Raw genomic sequence first — 22,126 nt, forward strand, 5'->3', positions numbered from 1 at the left:
TCACATGTGACTGTACCAGGGAAAATGATGGTGTGACAACCCACTGCACCACCCAATCTGCTGTAGCTGCTCCCGTAAGTTAAAAAAAAATCATTATCTCTCATACATTAAAAATCTAACATCTGTTCACACCTCCTGCCTGCAAACATCAACTTTTTGTTAAATTATAAATCCCTGTGTTATAAATCTAAGTAAAACACTCCAGCTGCACCCTCGTTTCTGTGCCCTCCCCAGAGCTCCCATATCCTTCCAAAATTACGTGCAATTTTACCCAATTCAGGGTATGGAGGCTCTGGAGAGGGTACAGAAGTGATTTATTAGAATGGTTCCAGGGATGAGGGATTGCAATATGTGGATAGACTGGAGAAGCTGGGGCTCCTGAGAGTGGAGAAGGCTAAGAGATTTGGCAGAGGTGTTTAAAATCATGAATGATTTAGGTAGGATAAGTAAAGTGAAACTGTTTTCCAATCACTAAAGGATCCACAAACAGAGTTTGGATATTTAGGGTGATTTTCAGAAGAACCAGAAACAACACGAGGATAAGTTTTTTAGGCAATGAGTGGTTAGGAGTTGGAATCCACTGTTTGATTGGTGCTGGATGCAGATTTAATCGTAACCTTTAAAAGGGAATTGGATATATATTTGAAGGAGAAAATGTAGCAGGGACATGGGGAAAGAGTGGGGGAGTGGGACTAACTGGATTGCTCCTCAGAAGAGAGGCTGCAGACTCAATGGACCGAATGGTCTCTTTCTGTGCTGTATTATTCTATGATTCTACCATCACATTTATAATGGGAACTGCTTATGTAAACATGTCACGCTGTAATTATACAATCCTGGTGCCACAGTTTTGCATTGTACAGCTCTGCCTGTACTGTAGATTTCCCTGCTCCCCAAAGTACTTAGTCCTTTACTATTTGACCTGAAATAATATGATATCAAAGTATATAAAAAGTAAGCCAGAATGTGTAACTTTAAAATAAGGACTGAATTATATCTATATGCGCTGAACCAATTACAGCACATCCTCCAACCCCACTCCACATAAAGACTATTGTCCTCGTTCCCTGGAGATCATTATGACTTGTGCTGAATTATTTCAATAATATTATTTCAATAGAAAGTATAAGTCTCATGTACTGCTAGTGCTTATAGTCCTATATTGTTCCTGTAGCCCCTATGTGCATAGTCATTAAAGAATTAACTGGTGTAAGGTTGTGTATATAGATAGGAGAATGGAGGTCCTTTTAATTCATGTGTTATGATGCGGCAGATGATATGTGCCAGGTGGATCAAATCCACGAGGGAAACTTGATCACGCGGTCACAATGGTTTTGCAATTTGTATTTATTTTGAGATGCGTGCCCTGAATCCAGTAGTGACAAGTCCACCCAAGCGTCAGAGATTTTTTTAGAAAATTAAATGAAACATTTATTAGCAAAAGAAAAGATTTCAAGCACATACATAGATCCACAAATTACTACAATAATAATTCATAAAACCCCTAATTAATTTGGCTTCCAATTACACCCCTGTTAAGGTAATGGTTAAAAAAATAGATTAAACAGATTCAGGCAAGTCAACACAATACCCTGGACAATAGAATTCAAAGTTGCTTTTCCCAGCCTTGGTTTCTGTAGATAGCAGCTTACTGCACAAATACTGAAGGCTTTTCACACTTCTGTTAGATCTTACAATGCCTTGTTTGACACATAGCCTCTTCTCCTTTATACATGTTTTTCCCTTTTAATGCAAATTCCATTGTTCCCATATGCCTTTGGAACTTTACTTTTCTCATAATATTAACACAATGCAATGATTTATATGATCAGTAACCTTTGGGAAAAATAAACACACTGCTTGGCCTAGCTTCTCTGGCTAGGTGTAACATCATACCATCTCTTTCAAATTCAAATTACCCTGATTTATCTAAAAATGAAAATTCTCCTCACCTCACATTCTAAAACTTCAACCATGTTTACGTATTTAGCATTTCAAACCTAGCTTTTATTGATGAGTCAAAGCCTCCAGACCAGTTGTCTCCAATTCAGTTAAATCCCACACACGCGCACACACACACAGAAACTATCCAACCCCCAATATCAACCTACTTTTACAATAAATCACAATATTATGAGAATTATTATACTTTCATGACATCCTGGCCAGAAATTTCCCCCCCGTCGGGGGCATTGTGTGGGGGCAGGGACGCACCACCATTTTACTTCGGCTGGCCAGTTAAGGCCTGCCCCTCATGACGTGTGCCCAGAAGCGCTGAGCGCTCCCTTTGCGGGCGGGGGAGAGAGGGATTCCCTAAGTGGTTCCCTGTGCTCTTTTGTACATGCGCGCGAAAGAGCGCATGGACCTCTCTGAGGCACCTCCGTGCCTCAGGGAGATTTGTTTCAGTGTTAAACTTTTAAATAAGGGGTTTTAAAACTTTTGAAACATGTCCCCTCATGTGACAGTGGATGAGGTTCCATGAAATATGCAAAGGCCGCCTGGGCACTTCGCCTGCCCGCCAACATTAAGGTTGAACGGGCAGCTCATTTAAATGCTTTAATTACTTTTTAATAGGCCTTTGACAATTCAGTGGGTGCTCAACAACTTGGTGTCACGCCCAACATCACGGCGCATCATTTTACACATCGGCAAGCAGGCCACGCCCCCCCCCACTCGCCAACTGGAAAATGCTGCCCCATGTTTTTACACTCATAGCTATATTACCAATTTTTTAAAAAACACCGCCGTGACATCAATAAGAAAGTAGAACTGTGTAAACTTATCAAATCTTCTAGTTTTTACGAATAGTACGATGAGGGTGTTTGGTTGTGGGGAAGTCTTTCGAATAAGTCTTTGATTACTCAGTTAAAATCTATTAGCTTGCGACCTCAGCATTTATAACCGGCATGCCAGTAATTTATTGCCTTAGTCAGTTTTTAACAATGGATGTTATCGCTTAATTAAGCAGCCATCTGTTTCAGTGGCTGGTGAAAGCCCCTGTGTGTGTGTGTGTGTACGAGAGATGCTTTAATGTGGGGTTCAGCACTCTGCAGACCAGATGACTAATTATATGGTGATTTCACCTCCACAGAAACTCCGTTGACACTAGCAGCTCAGTTAGAGATCCCCATGGAGGTGATCAAAGCTCTGAGGAACGGGGGTGCACATCTGGATTTCAGAGCCAAGGATGGCGTGACACCTCTGCACAAAGCTGCAAGGGCCAAGAACCAAACTGCACTCATGGTAAGATCAGGGATTTAGGAACAGGAGGGGTCATTCAGCCCTTCAAGCCCATTCAGCCATTCAATTCTGTCATTCAATAATGTGTTCTACAATGTGTTCTAATTTCATTCACCTGCCTTGGCTCCATATCTCTTAATGCACATAGCCAGTGAAAACTTATCAATCTCAGATTTTTAAGTTATTAATTAAGTTAATATCTGCTGCGGGAGAGGGTTTCACACTTTTTAAAGCGGAGACTTGTCTCCTGAATCATCTGGTTCTGATTTTAAGGCTCTGTCCCGTTATCCTAGATTCCTTCATCCATGGATAAAGCTTCTCTCTCTATCTGCCCTGTTGATTCCTTTCAAAATCCTACAAATCTCAGTCACAGCAAGTGTGGAGGTAGCAGAAACTCTGAGAACAATCTTTCAATCCTCCTTGGATATTGGACTGACTCCAGGGGACTGGAATATTAAAATTATTACACCCCTGTTCAAAAAAGGGGAGAGGGATAAGGCAAGAAATACAGACAAATCAGTCTAATGTAAATGGTGAAAGGGGCAGACACATGGCAGATGCAATTTAATGTGGAGAACAACAACAAGAACCTGCAATAGGTCAAAGAAATAGGTGTAAAGGAGCATCTTAAAGGAAGAAAGCCAGGTAAAGAGGCGGAGAGGTTTTGGGGTGAATACAAGAGTGTGAACATAACTGGTAGTGGTGGGGTTAAAGGAAATTGTGGCGCACAAGAGGCCAGAACTGGAGGAGTGCAAATATCTGGCAGCTATGGTTGTGGGACTGGAGGAGGTAACAGAGATAGGGAATGAGGTGAGGCCATTGAGGGATTTGAAAACAAGGATGAGAATTTTAAAATGAAGGTGTTGCTGGACCTCAGAGCCAATGTATGTCAGTGAGCACGTGGTCAGTGAACAGTACTATGTGTTCAGCAACAGATGAGCTGAGGCAGGAGCAGAGTGGGGCAATGTTACAGAGATGGAAGTAGACATTCTTGATGGTGTGGGGCCAGAAGTTCACCTTGACGTACAATATGACATTGAGGTTGCAAGCAGCCTGGATCATCCTCAGACAGTTTCCAGGAAGAGGGATTAAGTTGGTAGTTAAGGAACAGATTTTTCTGTTCAATGACGGACAAGCAGAGACAGTGGGGTGGGGGAGGGGGGTGGTAGCTTGGTGGGGGGCGGGTGGTGGTGGTGAGAGAAGTGGTGGTAAGGTAATGTAAATTGATATACTTTGGGAGGAACAACATGGGAATTCAGTATAATCTAAATGGTACGAAAACAAAATATTGCAGATGCTGAAATCTGAAATAAAATCTGAAAATGCTGGAACTACTCAGTGGTGCAGGGATCACCCGTGGAGGGAGAAGCAGAGTTAGAGGGCCAGATTTTCACAAAGTTGGGAAGGCTCCGCGGACCCTCGGAAATCACAAGCAGAACCCAGATGCGGAAGTCCCGCCTCCATTTCTGACATCCAATTTTTTTCTGATAGGGGTGTGATTCAGACAGGAGAGAAACCCAAACTCAGTAGACCCATTTGAACTTAGTGCTGAGTTCAAGCAGACCCCATTTTTGCAGTTGCAAGGGCCTTAACTCAGAGTCTGGGTGCCATGAATCGATGGAGTAGACATAAATACTCTTGAAGGGCAGATAAGACCTGTTTCTGTGTCATGATCTGAAATCTTTTAAATGCTTTGATCTTTAAACATCATTGAGAGCTAATAAATCTGTGCTGGACTGCTTTGATTGGCAGGCCATCAGGTATAGGTCAGAAAAATTTTAGCATCTGGTCGTGCAGTTTCTAATAGTCTTTTTGCTGATGTTTCCCTAAATGATGTTATTATGTTATTGTGAATGCTTGGCTGAGTTTCAAAAGTTACAATTACCTTGGCAAGGAATTCTAAATGGTACAAAAGCAAAATATTGTGCATGCTGGAAAGCTGAAAATTGAAAATGCTGTTTATACTCAGTGGGGCAGGCATCATCTATGGTGAGAGAAACAGAGTAAATGGGCTGGATTTTAGTAGAGTTAAGATTCTGTGGACCTTTTGACCATTTAAAGAGGATATTCAAGGATTAGCTGTCTTTTATATGTGGTCTGAATAGAAGTTTGTTTGTTTTGATAAGAAAATATCAATTTGAGATTTAAAAGCTTTGAATAGGCTTCATGAATGCAAGTTTTTCACTATCAAATGTGCATGAGGGAGAGCTGTATTAGATTGTTAGAAGCTTTTTTTTATTATCTCCAGAGGACTCCTGAGGTCAGCCCATGTTGGATACTGGATGAGTGGCTATGGGGGTGGCATGGGGGCTATGAGGGTACATGGGGTGGGTGAGGGCATGAGATAGCACTGATTTGAAATGGAGCTGTAAGGACACATGAGGCAGGTGGGTGGCATAAGTTGACATTGTTGACATGGGTGCTAAGAGGGGGCATGGGGTGGGTGGATGCTAGGAGGGGGCATGGGGTTGGGTGGAGGCATGAGTTGGTATTGAGTTGGCATAGAGGGTATGAGGGGCCATGAGTGTGGGGGTGTGAGGGGTGAAAGTTAGAGTGCCTAACAGCTTATAAAACAAAAGGGACAACCTTCTAACCAGCCTGCCATGCCAGTCACAATCTTCCACGGCTGCTTACGCTCTACTTAGGAGTTGGCAGGTCCCTCACACGTCCATTGACCCCAACTCCTCGGAGTGAAAATCTTGTGATTCAGGGCACTTTTTAACCAAGGCGGGAAATTCAGCCCAGTGTTTCAGGTCAATTACTTTTTGTCAGAACTGATGAAAGGTCATCGACCTGAAACGTTAACTTTATTTGTCTCTCTCCACAGATGCTGCCAGACCTGCTAAGCTTTTCCTGCATAACCTAAATGTTAGTGTGTTGAGGGGTGGAAGAACTCGGGGTGTATATTCACAAATCTTTGAAGGTGGCAGGGCAGGTTGATCAAAGAAAGAGTGTTGGATACTTGGCTATCTAGGGACATTGAGTATAAAACCAAGGAAGTCACACTAAACCGTTACAAATCACTTTACAGGCCTCAGCTGGAGGATTAAGTACAATTCCAGGCACCACCCTTTAGGAAATATGTCAAGGTCTTGGAGAGGGTGTAGAGGAGATTTTCCAAGATGATACCAGCGATGATGGAGTTCAGTTATGTGGAGAGATTGGATAAGCTGGTGTTGTACCCCTTAGAGGCGAGGAGAGCAGTATTAATAGTGGTGTTCAAAATCCTGAGTAACATTGGTAGAGTAAGCAGAGAAAAAGTATTTCCTCTGGCAAGACCAGGATCATCAATTATCCATGGGGATGAGAACGGGAGTAGGCGCACTTTGAAGATAGCATTCCCAGATAGCATATCAGTGTCCAGACGTCTCCAGGACTCCCTGGAATTTTTAAAGTGAGGGCCCGGGAGGGAGTTGGGAACCTGCTTGTCTCCAATTAATGGCCTGTTCAGCTCCTTGAAGAGCTTGTTTTAAAATACTAATGAAGGTGAGAAGGTAGTTTTTAATTTCTAAATTGTGGAAGTCAGACAGTCTGTTGCACATCAGTGCACAGTTCAATATGGGCAGAAGTTAAAGTATTTTTTTGTATATAGCAAAAAATTTGGAGACCTAGGTGATCTTGTGCCAGATCTCACACAGTGGCTTTCATTTGTCCGTTTGACTACCTTTGTGTGCGTTGAGGCTGCTGGTCCTCCTAGGTGCTGACTCCTCTCTTCTGTAAGGCACCAAAAGGTCCAATCATGGCCGCTGTCTGCCTTTGCCAACCTGCAGGCAGCTCCCTCTTCATGGTAATGTTCATCATATTAATTGGGCACTAAGCTTGCTGCTGTCCCAATTTGAGCATTTACATTTGGCGATGGTGATGTGGCATGGGGTTGGGACCTGAAAATTATCCAGGCATCGTGTTCCCGACCTCAAATTGAAAATTAAACTCTAAAGCTCTCAGCTTTAAAATAATTAGAATAAGAACTATAGGGGAAATGAGGAGCATTCTTTTCACACAGAAGGCTGTTAAGAATTGCGATGGACTGAAAGAGTGGCATAAGCAGATTCTATCAGAACTTTTTTTATTTGTTCATAAGATGTGGGCACTAATGTCAAGACCGGCATTTATTGCCCATCCCTAATTGTTCTTGAGAAGGTGGTGGTGAGCCATCTTCTTGAACTGCTGCAATCCATGTGGTATAGACACATGCACAGTGCTGTTAGGGGGGAAATTCCAGGGTTTTGACCCAGGGACAGTGAAGGGACAACAATACAGCTCCAGGTTAGGATGGTGTGTGGCTTGGAGGGGAACTTGCAGGTGGTGGTATACCCATGCATCTGCTGCCCTTGTCCTTCTAGGTGGTAGAGGCCATGGGTTTGGAAGGTGCTGTCAAAAGAACATTGGTGAGTTGCTGCAGTGCATCTTGTAGATGGTACTCACTGCTGCCACTGTGCATCGGGTGGAGGGATTGAATGTTTAAGGTGATGGATACGGTGCCAATCAAGTGGGCTGCTTTGTCCTGGAAGGTGTCGAGCTTCTTGAGTGTTCCATCACACTCCTGACTTGTGCCTTGTCGTCAGTGGATAGACTTTGGGGAGTCAGGGGATAAGTTGCTCTCCGCAGCATTCCCAGCCTCTGACTTGCTCTTGTAGCCACAGTATTTATATGATTGGTCCAGTTCAGTTTATGGTCAATGGTAATGCCCAGGATGTTGATAGTGGGGGATTCAGCAGTGTAAAGCCATTGAATGTTAAGGAGAGATGGTTAGGTTCTCTCTTGTTGGAAAAAACAAAGGGATATGAGAGTACCTTTTCTAAGAGCCAGCTCAGGGATGACAGACCAAACAACCTATAACGATGCTAAATCTCATGGTATTATGATCAGTCTTCCCCAAGTACTCCCCTGTTGAAATATGCTCCTCTTATCCACTTAATTTCTCAGGACTTATCCAGCACTGCTTCCTTCCTCATTAGGTTGGAAACACAATGTTCACATTTTAAGGATTCCTCCCCCTCCTTGCACTTTATGCAGTTACAATTCCAGTCTACATTAAGATAATTGAAGTGTTCCATTATTATTATCAGTGCATCTTTCTGTTCCTTTGATATTGAAATTCAAGATTTAAAACCTCAGTTTTCACTTAGCTTTTGTTTGATATGTATGCAATTTCAGTCCCAGTCTTTAACCTTAAAGAAGGTGAGATGTGGTGAGATTGGTAATTGCTGCTTGAGTCAAAATAAAATATCTATTGGGCATTTTGTATTGTCAAATCACATTGAATCCTTATTAGACTGATTCTGAACTTGTTCAAAGCAAAATAAGGCTGATTCTATAAGGCTATGATGCTAAATCACCCCTTGTTTAACTATCTGTCCTATAGAGGGCCCACCAGAGCAAGACAGAAAACTCAGCTGTCATGGACTATTTCACAGTGAAGTACACAGAATTTACAGTACGGAAACAGCCCATTCAACCCAATTGCTCTGTGCTGGTGTTTATGCCTCCCCCCATTCTTATGTTCCTATATTCCCCTCCCCTCTTAATCTAACCCTATTGCATATCCCTCTATTCTTCTTCTCCCTCATGTACTAACCCAACTGCTCCTTAGATCTATGCTGTTCGCTTCAGCTACTCCATGTGGTACTAAGTTCCACATTCTGACCACTTTCTCTGCAAAGAAGTTTCTCCTGAATTAATTGTTGAATTTGTTAGTGACTGCCTTGTACTTATCACCCCTGCACCCGGCATCTCCCCACAAATCTTCCCTACTTCTACCTCACCAAACCCCTTCATAATTTTAAAGATTTGTCCCTCAGCCCTCTTTTTTCTAGACATAAGAGCCCCAGCCTGTTCACCCTTTCCTGGTAAATATTTCTTCTTAGTTCTGTTATCATCCTTGTGACTCTTTTTGCAACTTTTCCAGTGCCTCTATTCCCCTTCTGTAGTATGAGCCAAAATTTTACCATTCCCCACCGCCCCCACCAGAGGCAGGGTGGGAGGTGGGGTGGCCCTTAAAATCGCAGGAATCCCTGTTGGATCAGGTTCCCCAAGCCGTTGGAGCTTTTTACCGGTGGCAGGACCTGAAACAGACAGGTTGCCCATTCCAAGGGGTTGGGCAGCCAATATCCATAGGTATCAGCCTAATGAGGGGCCATTCAATGGTGTGGTCAGCAAGTGCCGACAGCGGGTCAAGCCGCTGCCCACATGAAGAGACGGCCTCCCCCTGGCAGACTGCGGAGGGAGGTTTTATGTAACTAAGAGGGTTGCTGAGAGCAGGGGAGGTAATCCCTGCAGCCCCAATGATTTCCCCAGAGGGGCTCCCGTCCAGCACTCGGCCCTATAAATCTTTCGAGGGTATTTTTTCACCCTACCTGTTGTCGGCCCCAGGTCTCTGCTGAGTCATCGGGTTTCTGATTGGGTCAGAAGCTGTTTGGGGCAGGCACTGCCATTCTTAAAAAGGACAGCAGCCCTGATTGGAGCCACTTAATTGACTGCCACCCATAAAATGCAGGCCAGGTCTCGCCACTGGCTGTAGCGGTGTTGCTCACCGCTGCCACCCTACTACTTGTCCCGGAGGCAGAATTAAGCATTCCCAGGCTACAGTTTGTCTTTGACATATGATTTTAAAAGGCAAGTTTAAACTCTATTGACTATAGTATGACCATAACATATTACTTTAATATATATAACTTACAAAGTCCTAACAAAAGTGAACACTAACCAAGAGAATTTAATATGCAGGAGCCTTTGCATTGCTTGTAATCTGACTCCGAGTTCCAAGTAGCATCAAACATCATGAGACTGATGGTTGTAAACAGTCATTTTGAAATCTGGGCAAGACTCGGAACCATTACCACAGGGGCGTCCCTGGTGCACTTTTATTCAAGTTTCAGCCTTTTGTTGTTTGTGAGTCTCATGATTGGACGACGTATAAGGACACTCATGCTGAAGGATTAATGATTGTGGTTTAGTTCCATTTCATATTAATCCTTGCTTTGTGGGCATCACTGTCAAGGTCAGCATTTATTTGCCCACCATAGTTGCCCTTGAGAAAGTGGTGATGAGACGCCTTTTTGAGCCGTTGGAGTTTATGTGGTGAAGATACACGTACAGTGCCCATTGGGAGGACTCTAAGAATTTTGACCGATTAATGCAGGTTAACCAGTGCATTTTGAAGGAATTACCAACCATAGTAATAAAAGAGGAAATGTGACAACAAATGTATGAAAGGTAGGAAGCGTCATGCTGTGGCTAATTGCTGGGAGCTATACATAAGGAACGAGAACTTTGGTGGAGCTGCAAACATTTTTCAGACATTAAACAACTGCTTAAGTCTCCAATACGGCGGGCAAGAGCTAGACATGCACCACCTGCCATGTTTTGACCAGAAATCGGTACAGAATACTCACACCTGAAACAGGTATTAGATCCTTGGCACAAGCAAATAAGGGGCCTAAAGTTGGTTTGAGACCCCCCTGTGCACCATTGGTTGGCCATGAGGATGCTGATACCGGTTGCACTCAGGACAGCCAGCTCTATATGTAGCCTAATAGGCGGCCCTTAAAGCGACCATCTTTTTGGCTGCAACCAACTTACATTTTGACATATTCTTAAGCAAGATATGGAACTGGAAGGAGCAGAACTGACTCCATGCTGGCCACCTCCCTTTTCCACTGCAACTCTTCCCCTCTCAAAATCACTTCTACCCCAACCACTATGATCACTGTCCTAACCTTCCTTACCTGACTGCCGCCCTCCCCTTCGTCGTCACGCTCTTCGCGACCTGATTGCCCCGCTTCCCAGTCGCCCTTGCCCCTTTCCTCACTTACCCTGAGGGCCACTGCTGGTGTTGTAGCAACACAGCTTCGCTGGCGAGCTGTCGGTTCGAAACTCGCTGGTTCAGTGGAAATGAGGCCCGGTGTTGTGTGAGCCTCGGGCTTCACCATTCAGGTGGAGGGATTGCCCCTTTGAACGCTCAAAACTGGAAATGCCTGACACGCTGGGCCAGTGTACCAGTTTTTATCAAATAAAGTGACGACCAAAAAAAATGTACCAATAGGTTGAGTCAAGGCGTAACTTAGGAATTAATACATAACTCGTGTATTATTGCTTCCACCGTACTTTCCAATTTCTTACACGGTAGTCTTTACGCAGCTGCACAAATGAGTATTTGCACTTCTAATCTCAGTATGATATGATGCACACATCGCATAAGAGGCAATATGCATAGAAACCAGTTCAGTTCATTTGAGGATGCTTGATTTAATCCGACCTACATTCAGTGGAAATTAGGTTGCTGTACAATTAACTGTGCTATTGATTTCAGCTTAGAGCTTCTCCAGGTCTCCCCTTGACCTGCCTGCATGGGTCAGCTTTGCTCATTTGTTGAAGTATGACGAATGGAAGACTTGTGTTGAATTTTCAAATTGGGCTCGGGAACCCAGCACCTGGATAATTTCCGGGTCCTGACCCCATGCCACAACTGTGTTCCACATGTGACATTATCTTGAAATCTAAATGTCCTAAATATGAGCTCAGCACCCAATTACTGGTACTGAGTGTTACCAGAAGTGGGGGGAGATACCTGCAGAGTGCGAGCGGCAAAGGTTCACGTCAGTCAAAATGAGGCCTTTCAAGAAGACATTAGGCAGCACCTCGGAGTGCCGGCAGTCTCACCAAGCACAAAATTGGCCAAATGCAAGGCAAAGCACATGATCCGGTGCAAGATTGCCCAGCTCCTGAGATTTTTTCAACATTAAGTAAAAGCTTTTAACTGCGGCCCAATATCTGTGCACTAACCTACACCAGACCGTTTGGGTGCAGCGATTCCAGCTTTGCAAATTGCATTCCTGCACCACCCCCCCTTCCCCCTCCCATCCCAGCCCATTAACAACCTTCTCAAGGAGTTCAATGGGCTGTTAATTAGAGGTGAGCAGGTTCCTTGTTCCCCTCTCCTGCCCTCCTTTTGAAAATTGCATCACATACCAGAGGCTGTGGGATCTAGTGTCGGCCTCCAGGAGTGCAATTTTCAAATTGTACCCGCACCCCTTCCAACCCCATCAGCAATTGAAAATCACGGCTCTTGTTCTCCGACCGGTGAAGGAATGTCATCTTTGAGTCATAAAGCCTTCCCTTTAGGTTATGACTATGGCATCCCCCTGTCCTTTAGCCTCAGTCTTGTACCTTTCTCACTGAAATAGGCCAAACACAAAAGAACTGCGAATCGATATGAGTTTCATTATATCTTTGAGATAAGTTAAATTTGAATAGACAGGAACAGTTTTACTCCTGTGAGGAACTATTGAAGAAGATTCACAATTCTGTGGGATGTTGATGAGCAATGATCTGCTTCTATTGCCTCCCAACCTCATTTCGTGGTAATAGCAGAAACAATTTCTGCAACACTTAAGCCAATCATTTTAACATTTTTATTAGGGGGATCACAAAACTGCTCAATATTAAAGTGCCATAAGTACCGTATATGGATGTTTTTAGCCCTACAGGATCAAACCATTTTAACTCCGTGGATGTGGGTTATTAATAATGCATTTGCCAAGGAAATCTCAAGTGTTCCAAATTACTGAAGGCAGTAATAATAGAAGAATATCCTCTGGAGGCCCATTACAACAGGAGTCCTTCGCATTTTGAGAATGTCCAATAAATTATGAGTGTCCCCGAAAAGTTGACTTCTCCTAATAGGTTTGGTAAACTGAAGAGGCAGCTTCCCGAGGGAAATAATAGCCGTCCAAGAGAAACATTCTTCCGGCAGGCAGATGGATTTCACTGAGAAAACTGTGAATTAATAAGATATGCAGGCAAAGGAATAGAGGAATAGGAGAAGGCCATTCAGCCCCTTGAGCCTGTTCTGCCGTTCAACTAAACGGTGGCTGATATGCATCTCAACTGCATTTACCTGCCTTTACTCTGTATCTCTTGATACCAAACAAAAATCTGTTGATCTGTCTTAAAAGCTTCAATTGAGCCAGCATCCAGCCTTTGTGGAGCTCCAGACTTTTATTGCTTTTTCTGTGAGAAAATGTTCTCTGATTTCAATCCTGAATGGCCCAGCTCTAATTTTAAGATAATGCCCTCTTGTTCTTGTTAGCACAACTCTACCCAATTGGTTGCATTAGGTCAAAGGAAGGTACAAAACTGGTCTACTGGAGTTCCAATACTGCAGTGTTGGAAAGTTGCAGAACAAAAGCACAATTATGCCAATTGCATATACCTGTTTATGAAAAAGTGTGAGCATTGGCCATGAACAGTGACAAGACTTGATTGATACCCGAAATGAAACTACTGACATGACGCTGAGTTCTTCATCTCTCAACTTTGCCTCCGCGCCCACTTCTTTGGCCAAGATAGATAGGGTGGTGCTGTTGTTGTCTGGCGTACTGACTTCTACCTAGCACAGCCGAACATCAACTCTCCAACACTTGCCCCTACCTCTTCCTGGACCATGACCCCATCAAAGAGCATCAGGCCATTATCTCCAGGACTGTCACTGACCTCATCTACTCTGGAGATGTTTGCCCCTCAGCCTCCAACCTCATAGTCCCCCAACCCTAAACATGCTGCTTCTACCTCCTTCCCAAAATCTATAGGACTGCCCTATAGATTCATCAGATTGAACTTCATGGCTGTGCCAGTGGCCCTGTCCAGCGGGTGGAAAGGTGGTAGCAAGCCCGTTGCTACCATTTCCAGGAACCCCAATGGGATTTAATCCCAATCAGGCACTTTCCTGCCTGCCCTCAGGCTTCCCGTGACATTCAGGACAAAGATCCCATCTCCAAGAGCTGCCAGCCAATCAAAGGCTGACATTTCTTCAGTCCCACCAGCACCACACTTGGATCAGTGGTTTGGAACTGCAGAATGCCCAGGAGAAGGAGCAGCCATGGAGGCCCCAGAAAGGAGGTAAGTGGGGAGGCCTCACTGTGGCCAGTCAGGCAGGCCCGGTGAGAGGCTGGAATGGGGTCAGTGGGCAGGGGATTGGGGGGCTCTTCCTGCAGGGCAGACCTGGCTGCCAGTGGGGCCCTCTGTTGAGCAAACCATGTCTGAACAGAAGGACCCCTCCCAGCCCACAGGCAGGCCTCCGGGTTACACCTAGCAGTCTCCCCTAGTGGTGTGGGTCGTCCCTGCAACTGGTTGAATATGAGCAGCAGTGAGATGAGACCCTTAAGTGGCCATTAATTTACTATGGCCATTAATTTACTACTTAAGGGCCTCAATTGAGCTCGGGCTGGAAGGCTGACCTCAACCTTCCCTGCCCCTGACTTTATCGGAGGTCATCAGGAAAGCAATTGGCTCTCCACCATATCGGCCTCCCCTGTCGATTAAGCACTCCCCCCACCCCATCCCCCCTCCCCGCCCCATCCCACTCCTGTGGGAGTAGGAGGGCATTAAATTCTACTGTCATTTGAGCCTGTTCTTGCCCCACTGAACTGATTTCTTCCTTTCTTGACTACTTTCTCTCTCCTTGTCTTTTCTTCCGTGATTCTCTCAATGCTCTCCACCACTTCAACATGCTCCAGTTTAATGGCCCTAACTTTCTGCTTTTCACCATGGATGTCAAATCCCTCTACATCTCCATCTCCACCAAGATGGCCTGAGGACTCCACTTCTTCCTTGAACAGAGGCCCAAGCAGTCCCCATCCACCACGACCTTTCTCCATCAGCCTGATCTTGTTCTCACATTGAACAACTTCTCCTTCAATTCCACTCAGTTCCTCCAAATAAAAGGTTTTGCTGCAGGTGCCCGCAAGTCTTTTTGTCTGACACGTGGCACATTGTTCCAGTTCTGCTCACGGTCCCTCCCTCAACTTTTTTCCTGACACATTGATGACTGCATCGGTCTTGTTCTCGCCCTGAACTGCAAAATTTCATTATCTCACCTTCATATGAGCCATCTCCGACTCTTCTCTTCTCTTCTTGGACTTCTTTTTCTCCATTTCTTTAATTGCTCACTATGATCTGTGGGATTGTCATTCTTGGATGTTGTTCCTGGTTATGTTTGGAATCTTGTCCTAGATGCAGTAGTAATGTACGGTGGTCGAGGAGCTGGAATGCATTTGATTTGTCCTCAGTTACACCAAAGCGCATTTGTGTGTAATGGCTTCATAGGAACATGGTTCTGGTCAAATCATTTCACTTCAGCTGATTGCTGCACACCTTCTGTGGGATCCTGGATGCGAACTTGTTGTCACAAGTCTAAACTTGGCAATTCTGTACCTACATTTTTATTGTGCATGTTGGTCATTCCCTCTTGTAGTTTTAAAAGTTCCTCTCTAGCTTCTGAGAGAGTAGAATGGTATGCACTGGTCTGCCAAACATGAGCTCAACCAGTGATGGTATAGTTGCGCATGAAGGTGTTGCTCTCAGATATAACATTGCAATGTGTAGATCTTGCTTGGTCTGTCTACATTTGAGAATTACGGATTTCACCGTGCGAATCATCCATTCAGCTAGGCTGTTAGATCCAGGGTAAGAAGAAGAAGAAGTAGTATGATCAACATTCCACTTCTCACATACATCCCGAAAAGACTTAACAATAAATTGTGGACCATTATCCATAATGATCTCTCTAGGCACAACAAATAAACTGAAAATAGCACTTACAGTGTGCATGACAGTTGTGTTTGATGTGTTGTACAATTGTTGAATAATGGGGTACTTAGTCAAGTAGTCAACAATGATGATGACATGGACAGGAAAGGTGGCCAGATACGATTTTGGACCAAGAATGGGTAGGAACTTCATGTGAAATCAATGTGCTGACTTAGCATATGCTCTTGACATGCCTCAGATATCTTGACAACAACTTCAATGTCATTGTTCATGCCCAGCCAATAGACTGTTCCTCTTGCAAGTCTTCTCATCCAATCTATGCCCATGAGTGAATGATGAGTATGATGACCTGCCTGCCTTTAAAAATCTCCCAGGGAGATGCCTAGCTCATCCCAATAAGGCCAAAATGGTCTCATGTGTTCGTGGACATGCTGAATTGAATCAGACCACCCGTTGATGATGGTTATCCACATTTTCTGCAGTGTAGAATCTCCTGCCATTTCTTCTTGTAGCTGCTGGAATTGGCGTTGCACAAAATATACCAGATCAATTTGGAGAATATCTTCAGGTTCGATGTCAATAAAGTCAACTTGTAGATCTAAAGATATATCTTCTGTTTTGTTGGGTTGGACAATCTGCTAAGTGTTTCTGATGTGACAATCAAGTTACCTGGCTAGTATCTAATCTCATAGTCATAACCTTGAATCTTTACCAAGAGATGTTGCAATCTTGGCAGTCCACTGGTCAATGGTTTTCACCAAATCATCTCCAGTGGCTTGTCTCAGTCTCTACCACAAATCTTTGGCCAAATAGATAGACATGAAAATGTATGATTCTAAACACCAAAGCTAATGCTTCCCGATCAATGTTGGTGTAGTTGGGTCGTGTTACGGAGAGAAACTTTGAAGCAAATGTAATCAGTTTGCCTTTGTGTAGTATGCATGCTCCCAGACCTTTCTGTGAGGCATCTATTTCCAGGGTAGTTGACTCCCTAGGATCATAAAATTGCAATGTCGATGCTTCTGCTAATGACTGTTTCGGTGCTTCAAGGAGGCATTGGTGGTCTTTGTGCCACAGGAAAGGCATATCTTTTCTCAATATTTCCCTTAGCAATAAAGATTTTTGAGCAAAATTGGGAATGCACGGAGACAAGAAACTGATGAGACCTTGAAATCTTCGAAAATTGTCCTTATCTTGAGGAGTTGGCATGGCTTTATCATCCTCTATTTTACTTGGACTGGGATATAAGACCATAAGATGTAGGAGCAGAAGTAGGCCATTCAGCCCATCAAGTCTGCTCCGCTATAGGATATCATAGCTGATCTGATAATCCTCAATTCCACTTTCCTGCCTTTTCCCCATAACCCTTGATTCCCTTATTGATTAAAAATCTGTCTATCTCAGCCTTGAATATGCTTAACGACCGAGCCTCTACAGCCCTCTGCAGTAAAGAATTCCACAGATTCACTACCCTCTGAGAGAAGAAATTCCTCCTCATCTCTCTTTTAAATGGGCAACACCTTACTCTGAGATTATGCCCTCTGCTCCTAGACTCTCCCACAAGGGGAAACAACCTCTCAGTATCTACCCTGTAAAGCCCCCTAAGAATTTTATATGTTTCAATAAGGTCGCCTCTCATTCTTCTAAACTCCAATGAGTGCAAACCTACTCAACCTGTCCTCATAAGAAAATTCTTCCATCCCCAGGATCAACCTAGTGAAATTTCTCTGGACTGCCTCCAATGCCAGTGTATCTTTCCTTAGATAAGGGGATCAAAACTGTTTGCAGTATCCTAGGTGTGGTCTAACTAGTGCCTTGTATTATTTTAGCAAGACTTCCCTATTTTTATACTCCATTCCCTTTGAAATAAAGGGCAACATTCCATTTGCCTTTCCTACTACCTGCTGAACTTGTATGCTAGCTTTTTGGGATTCATACATGAAGACCCCCAAATCCCTCTGTGCCGCAGCTTTCTTCAGTCTTTCTCCATTTAAATAATATTCAGCTCCTCTATTCTTCCTGCCAAAGCACCTAACCTCACACTTTCCCACATTATATTCCATCTGTCATGTTTTTTCCCAGTCACTTAACTGGTCTATATCCTCAAAGTTTATTTTCTCCCTCTTCTTTATTTTTTTTGGTCATCTTCTGTTGGTTTTTAAAACTTTCCCAATCCCCTGGTTTACCATTAATCTTTGCCGCATTGTGTGTTTTTTCTTTCACTTTGATACTATCCTGAACTTCCTTGGTTAACCATGGTTGGTTTATCCCCTTCCTACAATCCTTCTCTCTCACTGGGATATATCTTTGTTGTGAGTCATGAACTATTTTCTTAAACGTCTGCCATTGTTCATCAACCATTTTTTCTGCTAAACTCCCTTCCTAGTCCACTCCAGCCAACTTGGCCCTCATTCCTTTGTAATTACCCTTATTTAAGCTTAGCACAGTTGTTTCCAAACTAAGTTTCTCACTCTCAAACTGAATGCTAAATTCCACCATATTATGGTCACTGCTTCCTAGGAGATCTTTTACTCTTAGATAATTTATTAAAGCTGCCTCATTACATATTACCAGGTCCAAAATAGCCTGATCCCTGGTTGGTTCCACAACATATTGTTCTAGGAAACTCTCCCGAATACACTCTATGAATTCTTGCTCATGGCTACCTCTGCCAATTTGATTTTCCCAATCTACATATGCCAGCACTGGAATAAAAAGAAACCGAGGATCCGCTGCACATTGATGTCACATTTCAGACTGTTGAACACCAATCCATTATATGCCACATGCATCAATAAGTGCAGATTATGGTCATGTTCTTGCTTCATTCTTCCCACAACAGCTGTATCATCTGCAATACAGCAGATGCATTCTGGTACAATGCATGTAAGCTTGAAAGGGATCCTGGCTGACAGCCCGAAGAAAAGTCATTGAAACCATATCAGCCAAACGGGGTATGAAATGTAGTAAGCTCTTGAGACTTCTCTGTGAGATGTACTGACCAGTAACCATTGCTTGGCATCAAGCTTTGAGAAGAATTTTGCACCTGTGAATCTCAGATTTAGCTCTTCTAATATGGGCACCTTGTAAGGACAAGGCTTCAAAACTGTGCTTAAACATCATGGATCCAGGCATACTCGCAATGATCTGTCCTTCTTTATGACACATGATTGAGCTGCACCGATCCGTGTGCTCTTGTATTCTTCTAATGATTGCGTCTTTTTCCAATTTGCCTCATCCAACCTTCATCCATCTTGTACATGGATGCAGTACTTACATGAGCAATTGATGGACTTGCATTCTCCTGCAAGTGTACTGCTGCAGCTCTCTTGAAACTGCTCAACTGTGTCGAAACATTCTGGATATTTCAATGTCAGGTCATGAACTGAGGTGATAGGTGTAGTTTCTGAGGTTGACCTGCCTTGTGATGTCTTACTGATTCCATGGATTGTTACTAGTGTGAGGTCATGATATGCTGGTAGACCTGCAATCGCTGGGCCTTTAGTTTCCACAATGTAGAACATTTGTGACTAGGCAGGTTGATTGTATTTGTACTTCAGGACTATGGATCTTGCTCATGGAATTAGTGAACCATTGTACACAGAAAGTCGCACAGCAGTAGGTTTCACCATGGCCTTGCATGTCTGTAGATACATGTCTTTTAGAATTCGCAGAGGTAGTATGTTGGCACTTGCCCTGTGTCAATCTTGGCCAATAATGAATCATTACCAACTCTCTTAGGGCAGATAATTTGCTTCTTGGCAAACACTTAAGACAGTGCGATGGCATCTATGTTTTTCATGAGATTGTCGGTGTGAAATGTGATGTTCACCGCTCTTCATCTCATCGTGCACATCATTGTCGCTTTCTGGTTTGTCAGTCACCTCATGTATATGTTTCTGACAGGATACCAGATGCTTATTCTTATTCCTTGAAGGTACCTGTTGTGTAGGGCCTGTTTGGATCAGAGCATGGCTCTTTGTAGCTGCATCAACCTTTGCTCTAGTGTACTGCCAGTGCCAATGGCCCTTCCTGCCATCTGCCTTGTGGAATTGGTGAAAGCCGGGCATTTCCTTGGTGCATGCAGAAGGTCACACCTTCCACGGTTTTGCTAGGTTTAGGTATTCTATTGAGTGTGTCAACAGTTGGGGTTGTACTTAGGACCTGTAAGCTTTGTCACCCTGCAAGCAATGCTTCTTACTTACACCCATCCTTGAGTATCCCTTGTTTTGGCTTTACTAGCAGATTTTTCTGCAAGGCTTCCATGGGAGTGGATGTAATCACCAATTCAACGATTCTGTCTGCTAGCTCTGTGTTTGAAAAATTACAGTATGTACCTTTTTCTCTGCATCTGCTGACAAAGTGGCCTATGGATTCTGTAGGCTGTCATCAAAATGACATGAACCCTAGTCAATGAATAGGGAAGTTTATCCTGATTCTGAACTGGTCTTCCAATGTAGTCCATATCTTTTAGAGATCATTTAGTTCTTCTTCTGTTAATCCTGATGTATTCACCATGTATAGACCTTCATTACCAATTGCCAGGCGACTTTTTATGGCATGCTTGCCTGGTTCAGACTCACCTGAATCAAGAAACCACAGCTGTGTACACTGTTTAAGCATTCTGAACTTGGATGGAAGGTCAGCTACATCCCAATTCAAACTGGGGAAGTTTGTGGGCATTCTGACAATATCGCTTTGACCTTCCTTCCCCTATAGTACCTGGGATTAGTGTCACTGTAGCTGCTTCCATGTTCTTTTCTGAAGCTCCGCCACAAATACAAGTTGTGGTGGGAATGCACCATGGAGTAATGACTTCTTTGCTTTTTAGTCAATTTATTATTCAGCAACTCCCGAAGCCACCCGTTATAATTGCAACCTTCCCTGACTTGATTTTAAAAAGTGTTTTTTTATTTATTTTTCTGTGCTTGACTCTCCCTCACTTGCTGTTGATCCGGCCCCCACCCTGGCCTCTTGCCTTTCCTTAATAAGCTAACCCGGTGTTGGTCCTCTCGACGCGCTGTTCCACTTACTGAACTGACAGGCTATGCACTGCAATCTCACCACAAGGGATCCGTCTGCTTACCAGCTCTTTACTTGAGCGCTATCTTGAAACTGTCTTCAAAACTTTCCTTCGCAGTCAGCATGCTGCGTTGTCAACACTCGCCAATGCTGTGACTTAATTGCAGTCTGACCAAAACGTCAAAGACATTCTCATGCCATGTATCACAATCTAAGGCTGTTCACCATGTCATATGTGTACTTAATCTTATAATGATATAATACCTTGGGCTTATGTACTGTACAAGACACAAGGCACCAAATTACCTATAAAGGGATTGGGTAAACACGTTGTGGGTTCATTTATTAAAACTAGGCATATGAGAACAGTTATATATAGGTATAAAGCTTGAAGACATCAGAACTGTATGTGTGTGTTCTGCTGAAAGCAGGAGAGAAACTAAGACTGGATCACATGACACATTTCTAACGAGAGTGGCAGGGGAATGGGAACCTGAGCAGGGAGACACAAGAGAAGGAAACAAAGATAGGAATGAAAGACAGAAAGGTAGAAAGCAAAAGTGGAAGGCAGAGGAAACAAGGGCTGGCAGCAAATACGGTCATAGTACAAAAAAATGTGTAAAAATGTTAAAAAGACAAGTCTAAAGGTACTGTATCTGAATGCATGGAGCATTCGCAGTAAGGTAGATGAATTAACATCGCAAATGGATGTAAATGGGTACAATATGATTGTGATTATAGACACCTGGTTGCAGTGTGACCAAGGCTGGGGACTGACTATCCAAGGGTACTCAATATTTAGGAAGGACAGGTAAAAAGGAAAAGGAGGCAGGGGCATTGTTAGTTAAGGATGAAATCAATGCAATAGTGAGAAAGGATATTGACTCGAAAATCTAAATGTAGAATCAGTCTGGATGGAGCTAAGAAGCAATAAAGAGTGGAAAACATTAGTGGGAGTTGTCCATAGGCCTCCAAACAGCAGTGGTAAGGGAGGGGACAGCACTAAAAAGGAAATTAGAGATGCATGTAACATGAGTGCTATACAGGTGATAGGTGACTTTAATATACATGTAGACTGGGCAAACCAAATTAGCAATAATACTGTGGCAATGCATTCTTGGATGAGTACGAGATGGGTTTTTTTAGACTAGTACATTGAGAAACCAACTAGGGAACAGGCTATCCTAGATTTGGTATTGTGCAATGAGGAGGGATTAATTAATAATCTTGTGTGGGATCCTTTAGGGAAGAGTGACCATATCATGATAGAATTCTTAATTAGGATGGAAAGTTAAGTAGTCCGATCCAAAACTAG

At 43.5% G+C, this 22,126-nt stretch overlaps 1 protein-coding gene across 3 annotated transcripts in view; it reads left to right on the plus strand.

The window, feature by feature from the left end:
• shank2b (SH3 and multiple ankyrin repeat domains 2b) overlaps positions 1-22,126 on the plus strand; it is a 1,028,817-nt gene that overhangs the window by 272,799 nt on the left and 733,892 nt on the right. For all 3 annotated transcript variants that reach the window (XM_078549478.1, XM_078549479.1, XM_078549480.1), the window contains exon 7: positions 3,092-3,243. In XM_078549478.1, the coding sequence (XP_078405604.1) occupies positions 3,092-3,243 (152 nt within the window). The remainder of the gene's footprint in view (positions 1-3,091; positions 3,244-22,126) is intronic.

This window comes from Cetorhinus maximus, chromosome 9 (assembly GCF_964194155.1).
Source record: "Cetorhinus maximus chromosome 9, sCetMax3.hap1.1, whole genome shotgun sequence".
NCBI classification, from domain to species: Eukaryota; Metazoa; Chordata; class Chondrichthyes; order Lamniformes; family Cetorhinidae; genus Cetorhinus; species Cetorhinus maximus.